Source organism: Bolinopsis microptera, chromosome 7 (genome assembly GCF_026151205.1).
Source record: "Bolinopsis microptera isolate Bmic1 chromosome 7, MBARI_Bmic_1.0, whole genome shotgun sequence".
Taxonomy (NCBI): domain Eukaryota; kingdom Metazoa; phylum Ctenophora; class Tentaculata; order Lobata; family Bolinopsidae; genus Bolinopsis; species Bolinopsis microptera.
The window spans coordinates 14049758-14069534 of record NC_087078.1 but is presented as its reverse complement, the minus strand read 5'-3'; the positions used below and the strand labels follow the sequence as shown (position 1 = coordinate 14069534).

At 40.0% G+C, this 19777-nt stretch overlaps 3 protein-coding genes across 3 annotated transcripts in view; all 3 read left to right on the top strand.

The window, feature by feature from the left end:
* Positions 1-19777, top strand: part of LOC134818305 (radial spoke head protein 6 homolog A-like) — a 97312-nt gene that overhangs the window by 42651 nt on the left and 34884 nt on the right. The gene's annotated exons all lie outside the window — the stretch shown is intronic.
* The window catches only part of LOC134818308 (dynein regulatory complex protein 8-like), an 88550-nt gene that overhangs the window by 42645 nt on the left and 26128 nt on the right, over positions 1-19777 (top strand). The gene's annotated exons all lie outside the window — the stretch shown is intronic.
* Positions 7898-9148, top strand: LOC134818730 (uncharacterized). The gene has a single exon (XM_063828375.1). The coding sequence runs from the start codon at positions 7898-7900 to the stop codon at positions 9146-9148; it is 1251 nt and encodes a 416-aa protein (XP_063684445.1).

Sequence of the window (19777 nt, the reverse complement as noted above, 5' to 3'; positions counted from 1 at the left end):
GTTCCTTTATTATTGAAGTTAACACAAAAGAGTGAAATATGGACAAAATTAACCGCTTATATTTACAAGTTCAACACAATTCAGGGTGGAGTATCTACACTAGTTGAACACAATTCAGGGTGGAGTATCTACACTAGTTGAACACAATTCAGGGTGCAGTATCTACACTAGTTCAACACAATTCAGGGTGGAGTATCTACACTAGTTGAACACAATTCAGGGTGGAGTATCTACACTAGTTCAACACAATTCAGGGTGGAGTATCTACACTAGTTCAACACAATTCAGGGTGGAGTATCTACACTAGTTCAACACAATTCAGGGTGGAGTATCTACACTAGTTCAACACAATTCAGGGTGCAGTATCTACACTAGTTCAACACAATTCAGGGTGGAGTATCTACACTAGTTGAACACAATTCAGGGTGGAGTATCTACACTAGTTGAACACAATTCAGGGTGGAGTATCTACACTAGTTCAACACAATTCAGGGTGGAGTATCTACACTAGTTCAACACAATTCAGGGTGGAGTATCTACACTAGTTCAACACAATTCAGGGTGGAGTATCTACACTAGTTGAACACAATTCAGGGTGGAGTATCTACACTAGTTCAACACAATTCAGGGTGGAGTATCTACACTAGTTCAACACAATTCAGGGTGGAGTATCTACACTAGTTGAACACAATTCAGGGTGGAGTATCTACACTAGTTGAACACAATTCAGGGTGGAGTATCTACACTAGTTGAACACAATTCAGGGTGGAGTATCTACACTAGTTGAACACAATTCAGGGTGGAGTATCTACACTAGTTCAACACAATTCAGGGTGGAGTATCTACACTAGTTGAACACAATTCAGGGTGGAGTATCTACACTAGTTAAACACAATTCAGGGTGGAGTATCTACACTAGTTGAACACAATTCAGGGTGGAGTATCTACACTAGTTGAACACAATTCAGGGTGGAGTATCTACACTAGTTGAACACAATTCAGGGTGGAGTATCTACACTAGTTGAACACAATTCAGGGTGGAGTATCTACACTAGTTCAACACAATTCAGGGTGGAGTATCTACACTAGTTGAACACAATTCAGGGTGGAGTATCTACACTAGTTGAACACAATTCAGGGTGGAGTATCTACACTAGTTGAACACAATTCAGGGTGGAGTATCTACACTAGTTGAACACAATTCAGGGTGGAGTATCTACACTAGTTGAACACAATTCAGGGTGGAGTATCTACACTAGTTGAACACAATTCAGGGTGGAGTATCTACACTAGTTCAACACAATTCAGGGTGGAGTATCTACACTAGTTGAACACAATTCAGGGTGGAGTATCTACACTAGTTGAACACAATTCAGGGTGGAGTATCTACACTAGTTGAACACAATTCAGGGTGGAGTATCTACACTAGTTCAACACAATTCAGGGTGGAGTATCTACACTAGTTCAACACAATTCAGGGTGGAGTATCTACACTAGTTCAACACAATTCAGGGTGGAGTATCTACACTAGTTCAACACAATTCAGGGTGGAGTATCTACACTAGTTCAACACAATTCAGGGTGGAGTATCTACACTAGTTCAACACAATTCAGGGTGGAGTATCTACACTAGTTGAACACAATTCAGGGTGGAGTATCTACACTAGTTCAACACAATTCAGGGTGGAGTATCTACACTAGTTCAACACAATTCAGGGTGGAGTATCTACACTAGTTCAACACAATTCAGGGTGGAGTATCTACACTAGTTGAACACAATTCAGGGTGGAGTATCTACACTAGTTGAACACAATTCAGGGTGGAGTATCTACACTAGTTGAACACAATTCAGGGTGGAGTATCTACACTAGTTGAACACAATTCAGGGTGGAGTATCTACACTAGTTCAACACAATTCAGGGTGGAGTATCTACACTAGTTGAACACAATTCAGGGTGGAGTATCTACACTAGTTCAACACAATTCAGGGTGGAGTATCTACACTAGTTGAACACAATTCAGGGTGGAGTATCTACACTAGTTGAACACAATTCAGGGTGGAGTATCTACACTAGTTCAACACAATTCAGGGTGGAGTATCTACACTAGTTCAACACAATTCAGGGTGGAGTATCTACACTAGTTCAACACAATTCAGGGTGGAGTATCTACACTAGTTCAACACAATTCAGGGTGGAGTATCTACACTAGTTGAACACAATTCAGGGTGGAGTATCTACACTAGTTGAACACAATTCAGGGTGGAGTATCTACACTAGTTGAACACAATTCAGGGTGGAGTATCTACACTAGTTGAACACAATTCAGGGTGGAGTATCTACACTAGTTGAACACAATTCAGGGTGGAGTATCTACACTAGTTGAACACAATTCAGGGTGGAGTATCTACACTAGTTGAACACAATTCAGGGTGGAGTATCTACACTAGTTGAACACAATTCAGGGTGGAGTATCTACACTAGTTGAACACAATTCAGGGTGGAGTATCTACACTAGTTGAACACAATTCAGGGTGGAGTATCTACACTAGTTGAACACAATTCAGGGTGGAGTATCTACACTAGTTGAACACAATTCAGGGTGGAGTATCTACACTAGTTGAACACAATTCAGGGTGGAGTATCTACACTAGTTGAACACAATTCAGGGTGGAGTATCTACACTAGTTCAACACAATTCAGGGTGGAGTATCTACACTAGTTGAACACAATTCAGGGTGGAGTATCTACACTAGTTGAACACAATTCAGGGTGGAGTATCTACACTAGTTGAACACAATTCAGGGTGGAGTATCTACACTAGTTGAACACAATTCAGGGTGGAGTATCTACACTAGTTGAACACAATTCAGGGTGGAGTATCTACACTAGTTCAACACAATTCAGGGTGGAGTATCTACACTAGTTGCAACACAATTCAGGGTGGAGTATCTACACTAGTTCAACACAATTCAGGGTGGAGTATCTACACTAGTTCAACACAATTCAGGGTGGAGTATCTACACTAGTTCAACACAATTCAGGGTGGAGTATCTACACTAGTTCAACACAATTCAGGGTGGAGTATCTACACTAGTTCAACACAATTCAGGGTGGAGTATCTACACTAGTTCAACACAATTCAGGGTGGAGTATCTACACTAGTTCAACACAATTCAGGGTGGAGTATCTACACTAGTTCAACACAATTCAGGGTGGAGTATCTACACTAGTTCAACACAATTCAGGGTGGAGTATCTACACTAGTTGAACACAATTCAGGGTGGAGTATCTACACTAGTTGAACACAATTCAGGGTGGAGTATCTACACTAGTTGAACACAATTCAGGGTGGAGTATCTACACTAGTTGAACACAATTCAGGGTGGAGTATCTACACTAGTTGAACACAATTCAGGGTGGAGTATCTACACTAGTTGAACACAATTCAGGGTGGAGTATCTACACTAGTTCAACACAATTCAGGGTGGAGTATCTACACTAGTTGAACACAATTCAGGGTGGAGTATCTACACTAGTTCAACACAATTCAGGGTGGAGTATCTACACTAGTTCAACACAATTCAGGGTGGAGTATCTACACTAGTTCAACACAATTCAGGGTGGAGTATCTACACTAGTTCAACACAATTCAGGGTGGAGTATCTACACTAGTTCAACACAATTCAGGGTGGAGTATCTACACTAGTTCAACACAATTCAGGGTGGAGTATCTACACTAGTTCAACACAATTCAGGGTGGAGTATCTACACTAGTTCAACACAATTCAGGGTGGAGTATCTACACTAGTTCAACACAATTCAGGGTGGAGTATCTACACTAGTTGAACACAATTCAGGGTGGAGTATCTACACTAGTTGAACACAATTCAGGGTGGAGTATCTACACTAGTTCAACACAATTCAGGGTGGAGTATCTACACTAGTTGAACACAATTCAGGGTGGAGTATCTACACTAGTTGAACACAATTCAGGGTGGAGTATCTACACTAGTTCAACACAATTCAGGGTGGAGTATCTACACTAGTTGAACACAATTCAGGGTGGAGTATCTACACTAGTTGAACACAATTCAGGGTGGAGTATCTACACTAGTTCAACACAATTCAGGGTGGAGTATCTACACTAGTTGAACACAATTCAGGGTGGAGTATCTACACTAGTTGAACACAATTCAGGGTGGAGTATCTACACTAGTTGAACACAATTCAGGGTGGAGTATCTACACTAGTTCAACACAATTCAGGGTGGAGTATCTACACTAGTTCAACACAATTCAGGGTGGAGTATCTACACTAGTTCAACACAATTCAGGGTGGAGTATCTACACTAGTTGAACACAATTCAGGGTGGAGTATCTACACTAGTTGAACACAATTCAGGGTGGAGTATCTACACTAGTTGAACACAATTCAGGGTGGAGTATCTACACTAGTTGAACACAATTCAGGGTGGAGTATCTACACTAGTTGAACACAATTCAGGGTGGAGTATCTACACTAGTTCAACACAATTCAGGGTGGAGTATCTACACTAGTTCAACACAATTCAGGGTGGAGTATCTACACTAGTTGAACACAATTCATGGTGGAGTATCTACACTAGTTGAACACAATTCAGGGTGGAGTATCTACACTAGTTCAACACAATTCAGGGTGGAGTATCTACACTAGTTCAACACAATTCAGGGTGGAGTTTTTACACTAGTTCAACACAATTCAGGGTGGAGTATCTACACTAGTTCAACACAATTCAGGGTGGAGTATCTACACTAGTTCAACACAATTCAGGGTGGAGTATCTACACTAGTTGAACACAATTCAGGGTGGAGTATCTACACTAGTTGAACACAATTCAGGGTGGAGTTTTTACACTAGTTGAACACAATTCAGGGTGGAGTATCTACACTAGTTCAACACAATTCAGGGTGGAGTATCTACACTAGTTCAACACAATTCAGGGTGGAGTATCTACACTAGTTCAACACAATTCAGGGTGGAGTATCTACACTAGTTCAACACAATTCAGGGTGGAGTATCTACACTAGTTCAACACAATTCAGGGTGGAGTATCTACACTAGTTCAACACAATTCAGGGTGGAGTATCTACACTAGTTGAACACAATTCAGGGTGGAGTATCTACACTAGTTCAACACAATTCAGGGTGGAGTATCTACACTAGTTGAACACAATTCAGGGTGGAGTATCTACACTAGTTGAACACAATTCAGGGTGGAGTATCTACACTAGTTGAACACAATTCAGGGTGGAGTATCTACACTAGTTCAACACAATTCAGGGTGGAGTATCTACACTAGTTGAACACAATTCAGGGTGGAGTATCTACACTAGTTGAACACAATTCAGGGTGGAGTATCTACACTAGTTGAACACAATTCAGGGTGGAGTATCTACACTAGTTCAACACAATTCAGGGTGGAGTATCTACACTAGTTCAACACAATTCAGGGTGGAGTATCTACACTAGTTCAACACAATTCAGGGTGGAGTATCTACACTAGTTGAACACAATTCAGGGTGGAGTATCTACACTAGTTGAACACAATTCAGGGTGGAGTATCTACACTAGTTGAACACAATTCAGGTTGGAGTATCTACACTAGTTCAACACAATTCAGGGTGGAGTATCTACACTAGTTCAACACAATTCAGGGTGGAGTATCTACACTAGTTCAACACAATTCAGGGTGGAGTATCTACACTAGTTCAACACAATTCAGGGTGGAGTATCTACACTAGTTCAACACAATTCAGGGTGGAGTATCTACACTAGTTCAACACAATTCAGGGTGGAGTATCTACACTAGTTGAACACAATTCAGGGTGGAGTATCTACACTAGTTCAACACAATTCAGGGTGGAGTATCTACACTAGTTCAACACAATTCAGGGTGGAGTTTTTACACTAGTTCAGAGACAACATTTGGGAAAAAATTTTTAAGCTGATAAAATTCAGATCACGACACAGTGACCAAACAGTAATGAAAATATTATTATGACTATACTTTCAGCTGACTACATGGTATATATTATGCAACGAATAAGGAAGGTTCTTGAACTGGAAAATTCTTGAAAGTTCGTGTAATAGTTGAGTGGGGCACATAGCATAAAGGTGTAATTTTAATTTTTCCTTTGTAGTTGTGATCTCGAAATTGAAATGACAACTTAAATTAAACGAAATATTTCGGATGTACGACATCTTCATCCGTCTGAAATTACAAAAACAAATTTCATCAGTACAAGATGAACAGATAGTTCTTTTATTCAAATTTCTGATTGTTTCTGAATAGACTCAGTGATGACAGATTCTAATGGAAATAAATAGCTGAATAACGTATCGACATTTCTACGTCATACTCATATTCTGAAATAGTATTAATTCAATTATAACGATCAATATTCACATTAAAAATTTGACGACGAAATTTATTTCAAACAAAATATATAACTGTAAAATAGTTATCAACCGTAAATAGTTTTTAACGAAATCGGAGCAAATATGAACATAAAACTGACAAAATTTATCAAATAGGGCTCATCTGAAAATTAACGAATAGCGTGACGTTATACAGGAGATAAAAGATTAAAAGAGATAAAAGAATTAAACGAGAATATTACTATTTACACGTCACTCAACTAAAAACTGTGTTAGATTGTTCAACTCTGTTTTATCGTTGAGTGTTGGTTTATTTTCAACTAAAAATCGGGCTTCTTTAATCTTTCTGTTGATGAGTGATGTTCCTCTATCTACGATTTGAAGTTTAAGTTTTGGGGGGCCTTTGTGCTGAGGGTGACTTTCCCTGTAGTGCTTTGCTAGTGGCTTATCTTCGTAAGATTTTGCTGTTGGATTTGCCGCACTACGGTATTGCTCGTCGAACCTGCACTTGATCGGTCTGTATGTTTCCCCACCATAGTTCTCGGTACAATTGTCTACTTCGCAAGTGATGTGGTAGACGGTATTAGTTGTGGTGCATTCTCCATCGGTTAAAGCTGCGCATGTTCTGCAGTTTGATGTTGTACAGGATTTCTTGTCAAGGGGTCTGGAGTCTGTAAGGAGATCCTTCAGTTTCCGTCCAGGTTTCTCGACAATTTTGATGGGGAGTCCACTATGTCTGACAGCATCTCTGTATTTGCGACTAGTACAGTGGCGTAACGTTGCCTGTTGGCGCCCCCCTGCCGAAAAAAGCGCCCCCTGTTGGCGCCCCTCCCCTTTTGGTGCCCCTCCCTTAAATTGAAAAAATTAGGTGATTTTAAAGAATACGCCGGTAAAATCTCTAAAAAAGTGTGTATCTTGAGCAAAACGTGCAGTTTTGCTAGTACTTTAGTTAAGTTTTCGAAATTGTCCCACATTCAAACGACGATTTGGCGCCCCCCTAAGACGGCGCCCCCCTGCACAGCGGGGTCAGCAGGGCCTTTCGTTACGCCACTGCACTAGTAGCTTCGTTAACATAGGGTAGTTTGAGAATCGCTCCGTCTTGGTCTTTGTTCTGTACTTTCTGATTAATTCTCTTTCTACGTTTTCTCTTGTTCTTTATGGTTTCTAAGACTCTATCAGTGTAGCCGTTGTTGATGAGAAGTTTATCTATCATCTTTTCTGAGTACTTCTCGTTTTCTCTGTTGTTAGAGACTGCCTCTGCGGTGTTGTACATACTCTCAACAGTAGCATTCTTTGTACGTGTTGTATGATGAGAGTTGTAGTGGAGGGTGAGTGGCTTTTTCTGTGGTTTTCTGTAGAGTCTAGAATGTACTATTCCATCTGAGTCGATCTTTATTTCCGTGTTGAGGAAGGGAACAAAGTCGTTCTGATTGTCAGGGTACACCAATATCAACGTACTAACAGCAATAGAAGATGTCATGGAATTTGCCAAAGAAAATAGACAGTCAATCAGTACATACGGTCTCCATCTCTCTGATTTACAAGAACTACTAGAGACAACCCTAGGAAAGTCATATTTTGTCTACAACAATCAAGTCTACCTACAGCTTCTTGGATTGTTCATGGGAACCAACCCTGCACCTATACTAGCTACTGTAAAAATGTGGAAACTGGAAAAACTTTCAGTCTACGTAGACCTGAGGATAACACTGCCCACCTACAGCAGGTTTTACGACGGTCTAAACGGAGCCACCACCAACAGACGAAAAGCTCAGCAACTGTGCAACCTCATCGAACAACAAGATCCTGACAAACTTATCAAACTAACTGTAGACTACCCTGACAATCAGAACGACTTTGTTCCCTTCCTCAACACGGAAATAAAGATCGACTCAGATGGAATAGTACATTCTAGACTCTACAGAAAACCACAGAAAAAGCCACTCACCCTCCACTACAACTCTCATCATACAACACGTACAAAGAATGCTACTGTTGAGAGTATGTACAACACCGCAGAGGCAGTCTCTAACAACAGAGAAAACGAGAAGTACTCAGAAAAGATGATAGATAAACTTCTCATCAACAACGGCTACACTGATAGAGTCTTAGAAACCATAAAGAACAAGAGAAAACGTAGAAAGAGAATTAATCAGAAAGTACAGAACAAAGACCAAGACGGAGCGATTCTCAAACTACCCTATGTTAACGAAGCTACTAGTCGCAAATACAGAGATGCTGTCAGACATAGTGGACTCCCCATCAAAATTGTCGAGAAACCTGGACGGAAACTGAAGGATCTCCTTACAGACTCCAGACCCCTTGACAAGAAATCCTGTACAACATCAAACTGCAGAACATGCGCAGCTTTAACCGATGGAGAATGCACCACAACTAATACCGTCTACCACATCACTTGCGAAGTAGACAATTGTACCGAGAACTATGGTGGGGAAACATACAGACCGATCAAGTGCAGGTTCGACGAGCATTACCGTAGTGCGGCAAATCCAACAGCAAAATCTTACGAAGATAAGCCACTAGCAAAGCACTACAGGGAAAGTCACCCTCAGCACAAAGGCCCCCCAAAACTTAAACTTCAAATCGTAGATAGAGGAACATCACTCATCAACAGAAAGATTAAAGAAGCCCGATTTTTAGTTGAAAATAAACCAACACTCAACGATAAAACAGAGTTGAACAATCTAACACAGTTTTTAGTTGAGTGACGTGTAAATAGTAATATTCTCGTTTAATTCTTTTATCTCTTTTAATCTTTTATCTCCTGTATAACGTCACGCTATTCGTTAATTTTCAGATGAGCCCTATTTGATAAATTTTGTCAGTTTTATGTTCATATTTGCTCCGATTTCGTTAAAAACTATTTACGGTTGATAACTATTTTACAGTTATATATTTTGTTTGAAATAAATTTCGTCGTCAAATTTTTAATGTGAATATTGATCGTTATAATTGAATTAATACTATTTCAGAATATGAGTATGACGTAGAAATGTCGATACGTTATTCAGCTATTTATTTCCATTAGAATCTGTCATCACTGAGTCTATTCAGAAACAATCAGAAATTTGAATAAAAGAACTATCAAATCATGAGACTCAAAAAAACACTACACGAATCCACCAGATTACCAAGATGAACAGATGTAAAACCAACGTAGTGAAATCTTCAAAACCAAATACTTTTAAAGTACAACAGTATACAGTGAAATTAAAAAGTTGAAACCTAATAACTACCTTATGAGACATATTTAAATGGTACGAAAGTCTGTGGTTTTTTGAAAAACACACCATATTTTCGGACTACCAAAATTTAGGTCACCATGGCCATCATTATTTTCCCCAAATTATTTTCACGTATTTTCCTTAATTATGACTTTATCGATTTACTATCAACTAATCAATATAGTAAGTTAGTGCCCAATTGAAATAATTCTTTCTGGTATAACTTAGTACCACCACTGGTTCGGGGAATTTGTCAACTCGAAAAATATTCGTGTTCATTTTTTTCAAATGAAGATTCATTTTCGCATTAATTTGATAATTTGGATAGTCGGATCAAGCTAAATTTTATTGAATTGAGTTTGGCCATTCGAATAACGTTTGTCCTGAAAAAAATAGAGTTATAGCTTCTCAGATGACCGAGATACGAAGCATAACGAGTTTATTCATTACGTGTGATCAGGTGATAGGCTCACCTAATCACGTGATAAGGTGACCCCGGTAACTACCCCGTTGAAAATTATGGGAATCGTTAAGGCTGCCCAATTAAGGTGTCGTGTCACGGTGTCACATAATCACCCAATCAATTTTGCTAACGAGATACACAAATCGCTTGATAACTTCGTCATTTCTAATCTGTTTCACATCATTTTTTCAGATCAGATGCAAAATGTAATAATCTACCGTCTCAGAAAAAATTAGGCGTCCAACATGTTCACAGAGAACAATATAGGTGTTTTAATATTGAATGGGCGTGGTCTAAAATATTCGAATTTTCAAATTTTTTTTTGTGTCATGTTTGCAAATTTTAAAATATCTTAATGCTTAACTTAGTTTTATATCCAAACATGCTTATAACTAAATTTTATTTATGCAATTTGAAAATAAATATGACATAACATGGCAACAAACTATTCCAATTGCAACCAATTTATTTCCAGTAAAAATATTTTTTCGAAAATGGAAAAGATGTTTGTGTTCAGTTTTTATTTTAGTGCTGCACTTATAACTTATCACACCGCTGCATATTTTTTATTTAAAAAGAACAATTAATGTTCACAGTTCATGTTTATTGTTGGAAACAATAATTGTGTAATTTTTAAATAATTTATTTTACGTAAATATATTAAGGGGCGCGATTATATTTTGATCGTTCTGTGTACATGCCTGTACGTTTATGTTTGATGAGTAAGCTGCACAGTGGCTGCGCTGCAACTAGCGCACAAATTTGGCGCCCCGCCGACAGTCGAACTAAGTAGACCTTACGTCAATTTATCATTAAACAACGTATGATTTTGCCATTTGCACAAATATTATAAAAATGCGCGGTCACGCCGCGCACAGTCAACATTTTGATGAAACAGCTATTTTTTTTTTTTATTTGAAAGTTCAATTAATTATTATATATAAATCAAGCGTTACATTTCAGCCATGCAAAATTACAATGACATATTTTGATAAACTAATTGATAAATGGAACTGCAATATAAGTTGCTTAATGTTTGGCCGGATGACAACTAACTGAAAGAGAAAAATAAACTTGATTACATAATAATTAATTCAGCTGAACCAACACATAGCAAGAGCCACATTAACGTTGGGGCCGTCTACCAAATTTGAATGACATACAATAACAAGAAATCAAACATATCATAAATAATTATATATGGATTTTGTTCATTACAATTCCGTCACAACTGAAATTGGACGGACAGAATTGTAACCAACAAAAACACATACAGTCAGTTATGCACATTTATCTGCACGATTTGAGAGAGTTTTTTCCTGAAGCACAGGCCTTCATCAAGGTATTAGTAACTTTCACTCGGAGACACCCTTTTTAGCTTGGGCATAATCCTACAGGACGCTTTGAAGTGGAGTCACCGAATCGCGACTGACCCGCACTTAAAATGTGCCTAACTCGGCTTCTAATTGACCAATTGAAATGAATGAACACGTCAAAATGACCGGAATGATCACATTAATAGGGGTTTTAAGGTCCCAAACCCTTTAGTTTTTGAGTTATAAGACAAAAACAGTGTAGCGAAGCCAAAAAATCAGGATTTTGAAACTTTATTTATCGTGGGTTTAAGAAGATCAAGAACCCCACCAAAATGACCAGGATGAGCGCATTAGTGTAGGCGAATGAAGGTTTCAAGGTCCTAAACCCTTTATTTTTTGAGTTACCTTACTCGGGATTATTACGACGGGTTTATTAACGACCGGTTAAAATATGGTTCGGGAAAAATATGGCGAAATTGCTCAAAACCCACCACATTTTCCCGGTCGCCATTTTACCGGTGTCCAACCTTTCAATTTTAGATTCAAAAATTTTGTCTCAGATGTAAATTTCCTTATTAGAGATAAGCAAGTTTAGAAATTTTCGCATTGCTAAAACTTGTGAAACAAGTCGAATTATCAATAATTGTTGAAAGAGACAGAAATAATGACTCGTGGTTAATCAAACTAGATGGAAAATAATTTTTAACATTTGAAGCGTAACAACCAGATCGATATTAAGATGAAGGGAGAGCTGTTTAGTCTTCCAATAAGTTGTAATCATCTTCGTTATCTTCATCTGGATCATCCCTTTCATCAGTTTTAATTAATTCAAGTTTTAATTTTACTGTTACTTTTACTTTGAGTCCTATTTCATTATGTAGAGATAGTCAATACCTAAGAAATTAAAAATTGGCCTATTTAAATCAAATTTGACAATAAGGATATTATATGACAAGAATTGGGCAAAAAGGTGAATTTTTTGCAATTTTAGCCAAATGAAGTCGAAAAACCTACAACAAGTGTCCCAATAGTCTTCTTTAGTGAATATAAGACAACGATTAAAATATGAGCACCCATACCCCCTGGGAACCCTAAAAGCTGAGTAGGCGGGTTTATTAACGACCGGTGAAAATGTGGTTCGGGAAAAATATGGCGAAATTACCCTAAACCCACCACTTTATCCCGGTCATAATAATCCCGAGTAAGGTATACACTAAAAACTTTGCCGCGAAATCACAAAATTTGCCGCAATAAGTATCTTTAAGGATAATCATTAAGTCTGTTAATATGGGTTTACATAAGACGTGAGAGCCTGTGAGCGTGTTAGTTTCTAGTGTTAGTTTAACTCCAAGGTTACCGTTTCGCCAGTACTACCCACTAAGTTTGGCTGGTTGAACGAGAAAGCATTATATTTTAACAAACTTATATTTCAATATGTTGACAAGAACCCAAGGGTGGGAACTCTAGATTTTAATGAATTTGTCGATGAAGAAGGTTAACTAGCTGACCAGTTCGGTCGTTTCAAGTATAAAAGTGATGCCATCCATCTTGGGTCTACTGGTATCTTTAAGTTTTCTAGGCTAATAGTGGATAAAATACAGCGCAATCCAATAGATGGGCGCCAATTTAGTGATATTGCTAGGAGTAAAGTTGGGATGTTCAATTCACGTGTTCAAAGAGCTCCTAAACCATGAATAGAACAACTATATGTGAGAACTGTGTCTGCTGCAGCAAACCTATTCGTGCTGGACACCCATTTATAAATTGCAATTAGTGTGATTGCATCATTCACAAGAGATGTAAAACACAGGAAAACATTGCCACTTTTAGAGAAAAACTTACTGCTCAAATTGTATTCAAAATCATGATATAATTCGTTATAATCCATTCTATCAAGCACCTCACTTTTCAAACAACGAACTACTTGACAATGAACCTCACGACTATATAGACTCAATAGGTACAATCTCAAAAACTCTTGAGAACTGTCAATCATATTCTACTAAAAACTTCAACAACCTCATAAAGCAGATTCCTCAAAAAACGACATGGAAATATTTACCCAGGCTACCTATAATGTCCATTAACTTGCTCTAACCAGAGCCCTCTCGCTTGCAGTAGCGCGTGACCGCCGAAGGCGGCAAAGATATATTCTACTTGTGAAACAAGCGCGTCACGCAGTATGCGTATACAAATGGCTATGTGAAGACCGGTGTGACATAGCAATTGTAGGTTTACAACCTACCAGGACGCGCGCCGAGTTGGACTCGTCGAAGGTCCAATATATGGAACAGATATTTTACGAGTATCACTCGTTAACATAGCAACTACTAAAATGTTGTTTTATAGCTATAGCTCACCTTTCTGTTCCACACCCAGCTCAGCTGACATGACTCAAGTGTTCCCTTTGCTCTATCCATGATCCAGAGCCCTTGCACTTGCAGTGGCGCGCGCCCGCCTCACAAGCGCGCCTGCAGTTACCTGGGGACCCAGGCTATTATGTTCATAAACACAAACACAAATAAAGATTTAGCTGAATGACAGGCTGAGCGCGGCCCAGTAAGCCCGCAGCGGCGCGAAAGCACATGGTTAAGTAAACGTTAATAAAACAAAAGTTTTTAATATGAATTTTTAATATGAATTTTTATGAATCATTTTGTAGGAATGTCATGTAGGTTTGCAACCTACCAGGACACGCGCCGAGTTGGACTCGTCGACGGTATATATATGGAACATTGGAACAAATATGAAATATTTTAAGAGTATCACCCGTTAAGAATCATCCTCCTCATAAAACTTACCATCATCCTCTATTACACATTTTGATTACTCCAGCATCCACCTTTAGGATCGACTGTCATACCTTAATTGACGATGTCAATTCATGGCAGCTCGGCGCGGCACAGTAGCGCATTTCGCCGATCTAGCCAGATGTCGCTGTGAGAAGCCTCATTGAGTTTGACGAATGTTACTCGTCTACATTTCTATAAGTAGCGCGCCCCGCTTTCTTCTCGAAATGTGGCCCGATGGCAAGTGCTACGAAGTAGCGCGCGATACTGGCCGGGCCAGACCATTAACAATGGTCAACATCATGAGTGCGCGGCGCGGCACAGTAACGCATCGCGCTACAAGTCATACCCCAATATGACAGAGGCTAGCAAAGCATCCTCATGCTATCTTTTCGTGGGCCACCCAGGCCCAGCCTATCCTAAAAATATAACTATAGTCTGGGGTTTATGAACATTATAGGTAGCTTCACCTAACGCATGTGCTTTCGCGCCGCTGCGCGCGCGCTCTTCGCTCCGGTCATTGATAATATAGATCCTTATGTCACGTTGGGGTATAGAAACTGTGTAATATTGTGCGGGGTCAACGACCTCAAAAACGAAGACGTCAAGAACCAACATGACATTGAAATTATTTATAACGCATTAGCTTCAAAGATTGCACAGATACAATCTGTCAATCCGTGTATACATGTTTTTGTTTGTCCAGCAATTCCCTCTAAACGTGCTGACTTAAATAGAAAACTTATATATTTTAACAGTTTGATTCGACGTAGGCTGCTCCCGTCCAATTTTGGTGTCAGTTATGCGGATGGATTTGATGAGTTCTGTGATAGAGATGGTCTACTTGACCGCTCTCTCTCTCGCGACCTCAACAAACACCAAAAACCAGACTTCCTTCACCTCAACTGGAGGGGACTAGCAAAGTTAGGTCAATTTATTCGTAACACTGTTCTTCTCAGGATTAACGGTGGTATCGACAAAAGGAAGAGGAGGTCCACAAAGGTAGACAGTAGATCCTTCAGGGATGTGACTGCTGGAAGAGAAACTGGTCCTGTTGTTCCTGCTGCTGCTAGTCAGGGTCACGTGGATGGCTACCAACCACATGACTCCCCTCATTAAGGAGGTATGTCTTGTCTGTTCTAAGAACATAGTCATCGGCCAAACAATAGTTGAATGTTTCCACTGTGACTGCATAATGCACCATAAATGCTATCGCAAATCCAATACAAATAGCCAATCTAATGAGTTTTACTGTACTCGTTGTATCCATTTAGACAAGGTTAAATACAACCCATTTAAACTACTCACTGACAATGACAACGACGACAACAACCTAGACGAATACACAACCAAAATCTCGAATACTTTAAATAATTGTAACTCATACACTGCATCTGACCTTACCAATATTCTCTGCAACCAAGTAAAGAAACAATCATCTATTCTCTTTCAAAATATTGATGGAAATAAATCAAATTTTGACAACCTTGCCATTGAAACCTGTAGGTACAAAACAAAATTCTCCGTAATAGCCCTAGCTGAAACCAACACTGGAAAAGAATTAAGCAACCTATTTCAGCTCGACGGTTATGATAGTTACTATCAGGACACAGCACCTAACAAACAAAAGGGCACTGGAGTAGCCCTTTATGTTGACGATAGATTAAATGCTACAGTAATTGAAAATATATCACAAGTCACAGAACATCTAGAAATACTTGTCTTATCATTAAGTAACGAAGATCAACCTGTTAATGTAGGTGTTTTGTATCGTCCACCAAGTGGCTGTATTTCCCAAGCTCTAGTTGAACTTTCTAACCTTCTTGATCACATGCCGAAGTTTAGTTATCTAGCTGGAGACTTTAATATCGATCTTCATGATAAAGATAACAAAAATGTACAAAAATATGAAGAAATATTGTTCAGTAAAGGATTTTGTCCGTTAATATCTATTGCTACTCACGAAAAACCAGGCTGTAAAGCATCTTGCATAGACAACATAATTACCAACGACATTGAGAATGTTATTACTTCAGGCACCCTAAAAGAACGAATAACTCACCACTCGCCTATTTTTAACATATTTAACTGGAATGTTGAAGTCAACTCTGGAAAAACTTCTATTAAACAGTATTACGATTTCTGTCAATCAAATGTTAACGGCTTCCTAGTGGATCTTGAAGATGAGCTTAAAACTAAAATAATCCATAACTTCACTGAATTCCATGACACTTACAAAAACTGCATCGAAAAATCGTTTAAACTAGAAACCCCGAAAACCTCTAAGAGAACTGTTAAGGTTAACCCTTGGATAACTCCCGGTCTCATTTGCTCAATTAATATTCAGCATAAACTGTACGAAAATTGGGTTGAGATAAGAAATAGAAAATGTAAACTCGGGGAAACTGATAACAAGGGCGGGATTTGCCAGTGCCCTGAATGCTCACTAAAACGTAGTCGCTACCTTATCTACAAAGAATACAGAAAAGTCCTAAAGAAAACACGTCAAACAGTGAAAACAGATTACTTCTCTGGTAAATTTGCAGAAAATAGCGGGAATAGTAAAAAGACCTGGGAACTAATTAATAGTATAAGAGGAAAACGGCGGCGTGAAATAAAGCCGCTGTTCACCATAGACAACGTTAAGATAACGAACAGGAGGATCATAGCAAACGAATTCAATAAGTATTTCGTATCATTGGCCTCTGACCTAAATACTGCTTACAATGAACTTGGTCAAATGAACATAAACAATCTACCTAGTTTCTATGACTATTTACCGCTCTCAAACACCTCCAGCATTTACATGCATGACTGCACAACAGACGAGGTTAGCAAAATCATATCTGAACTTAAGAACGGTAAGGCAAGTGATATTCCTATTCATGTTGTAAAACAGTCCTCAAAAATAGTCACTCCTCTACTTACTGTACTGTACAATGAATGTATGAAAGATGGCATATTCCCTGATGACCTTAAGATTGGAAGGATTAGTCCAATTTACAAGAAAGATAACCAGGAACTCCTTGAAAATTATAGACCTGTGTCGACACTTGCAGTATTTGGTAAAATATTTGAAAAAATTATATTCAACAGATTATATAGCTTCTTTCATTCACAGAATTCCTTGTATGAAAACCAGTACGGATTCCGTAAAAATCATTCGACTAGTTATGCTTTAAATTACTCAGTTAACCACATAGAATCACGTCTCAAGAAAAAACAACACGTACTTGGAATATTTATTGATCTTAGCAAAGCTTTTGATACAATCTCACATGAAAAGTTACTGCATAAGTTAGAAAATTATGGGATCCGTGGAAATGCAAACAACCTTATAGCAAGTTACCTGTCGAATAGATACCAGTATGTCTCAGTATTAGGTGAAGACTCTGAGAAACTGCCCGTTGTCTACGGAGTGCCCCAAGGGTCCTGTTTAGGTCCCCTGCTGTTTATCATCTACATAAATGACATCCGAAACTCATCAATTGTAGGAACGTTTATACTATTTGCCGATGACACTAACATATTTATTGAAGAAACATGTGTCAGAAGACTGTACGAAAAGGGAAATGAAGTTTTAGCATCTGTTTATAAGTATATGAAACTAAACTTATTACATATTAACATTAAGAAATGCTGTTTTATCCACTTTAGACCGTCACGTGCCAAAGAGGAAGTAGAAAATGACGAGAACATATTAACTTTGAACAATGTCGTCATTAAAAAAGTCCAAGAAGCTAAATTTCTAGGTGTCATTATCGATGATCAACTTAATTGGAAAACTCACACACGGTCACTTAACTCAAAACTTAAATGTGAAGTAGGTAAGTTATGCAGAATACGACACATTGTCCCTAAACAGTATTATAAGGATTTATACCATACTTTATTCGAATCACATTTGGGATTGTCGTTATATATTGGGGGGGTGTCACGTCCGTCTATGTCCGCTTGTCTCATAGAATCCAAAAAGGACAGGACATAGGCGGACATAGGCGGACATAGACGGACATAGGCGGACATAGGCGGACATAGGCGGACATAGGCGGACATAGGCGGACATAGGCGGACATAGACGGACATAGGCGGACATAGGCGGACATAGGCGGACATTAATGGACACCTAAATTGCTAAATAAAATGTTCAATTTTTGCTGTTATAGGGGATCATGTTTTTTGTCCGTTCGGTACCCTATATTTTCAAAACGGACAAAAAATAGAGCGGACAAAAACGGACAAAAATGGACAAAAACGGACAAAAATGGAAATAACATTTAGATGCTTCCTCCTCCTACTCTTCCTCCTCCTCCCCCTGGATCTTCCTGATCTTCCTCAGTCCTCTTCCTCCTCCCCTCCTCAGTCCTCCTCCTACTCCTCCTCCTCGTCCTCAGTCCTCCTCATCAGTCCTCAAGAGTCCTCCTCCTCCCCAGTCCTCCTCCTCCTCTTCATCCTCCTCCTCTTCCTCCTCAGTCCTCAGTCCTCCTCAGTCCTCCTCCTCATCCTTCTTCTCAGTCCTCCATCCTCCTCCTCAGTCCTCCCCCAGTCCCCCTCCTCCTCCTCCTATTCAGTCCTCCTCCTCCTCCTCCTTCTCAGTCCTCCTCAGTCCACCTCCTCCTCCTCCTCCTCCTCCTCCTCTTCCCTCTCAGTAATCCTCCTCAGCCATCCTCCTTAGTCCTCCTCAGTCCTCCTCCTCAGTCCTCCTCCTCCTGGGTCCTCCTCCTCCTCTTCATCCTCCTCCTCTTCCTCCTCGGTCCTCAGTCCTCCTCCTCCTGGGTCCTCCTCCTCATCCATCTCATCAGTCCTCCTCCTCCCCAGTCCCCCTCCTTCTCCTCCTCCTATTCAGTCCTCCTCCTCCTCCTCCTCCTCCAGTTCTCCTCAGTCCTCCTTCTCATTTCTCCTAAGTCCTCCTCCTGAGTCCTCCTCCTGAGTCCCCCTCCTCTTCCTTCTGAGTCATCCTCCTCAGCCATCCTCTTCAGCCATCCTCCTCAGTCCTCCTCCTTCTCAGTCCTCCTCAGTCCTCCTCCTGAGTCCTCCTCCTCCTGAGTCATCCTTCTGGGTCCTCCTCCTCCTCCTCCTCCTGGGTCTTCCTGATCCTTCTCCTCCCTCTCAGTCATCCTCCTCAGTCATCCTCCTCAGCCATCCTCCCCAGCCATCCTCCTCAGTACTCCTCAGTCCTCCTCCTTCTCAGTCATCGTCAGTCCTCCTCCTCAGTCCTCCTCAGTCCTCCTCCTCCTCCTGGGTCCTCCTCCTGGGTCCTCCTGGGTCTTCCTGATCCTCCCCAGTCCTCTTCCTCCTCCCCTCTTCAGTCCTCCTCATACTCTTCCTCCTCGTCTTCAGTCCTCATCAGTCCTCAACAGTTCTCCTCCTCCCCAGTCCTCCTCCTCATCCTCCTCCTCAGTTCTCCTCAGTCCTCCTTCTCATTTCTCCTAAGTCCTCCTCCTGAGTCCTCCTCCTGAGTCCTCCTCCTCTTCCTTCTGAGTCCTCCTCCTGAGTCCTCCTCCTCCTCCCTCTCAGTCATCCTCCTCAGTCATCCTCCTCAGCC

Coding starts and splice junctions, on each gene's coding strand:
- LOC134818730 (XM_063828375.1), top strand. CDS start 7,898: ATGGAATTTGCCAAAGAAAATAGACAGTCAATCAGTACATACGGTCTC.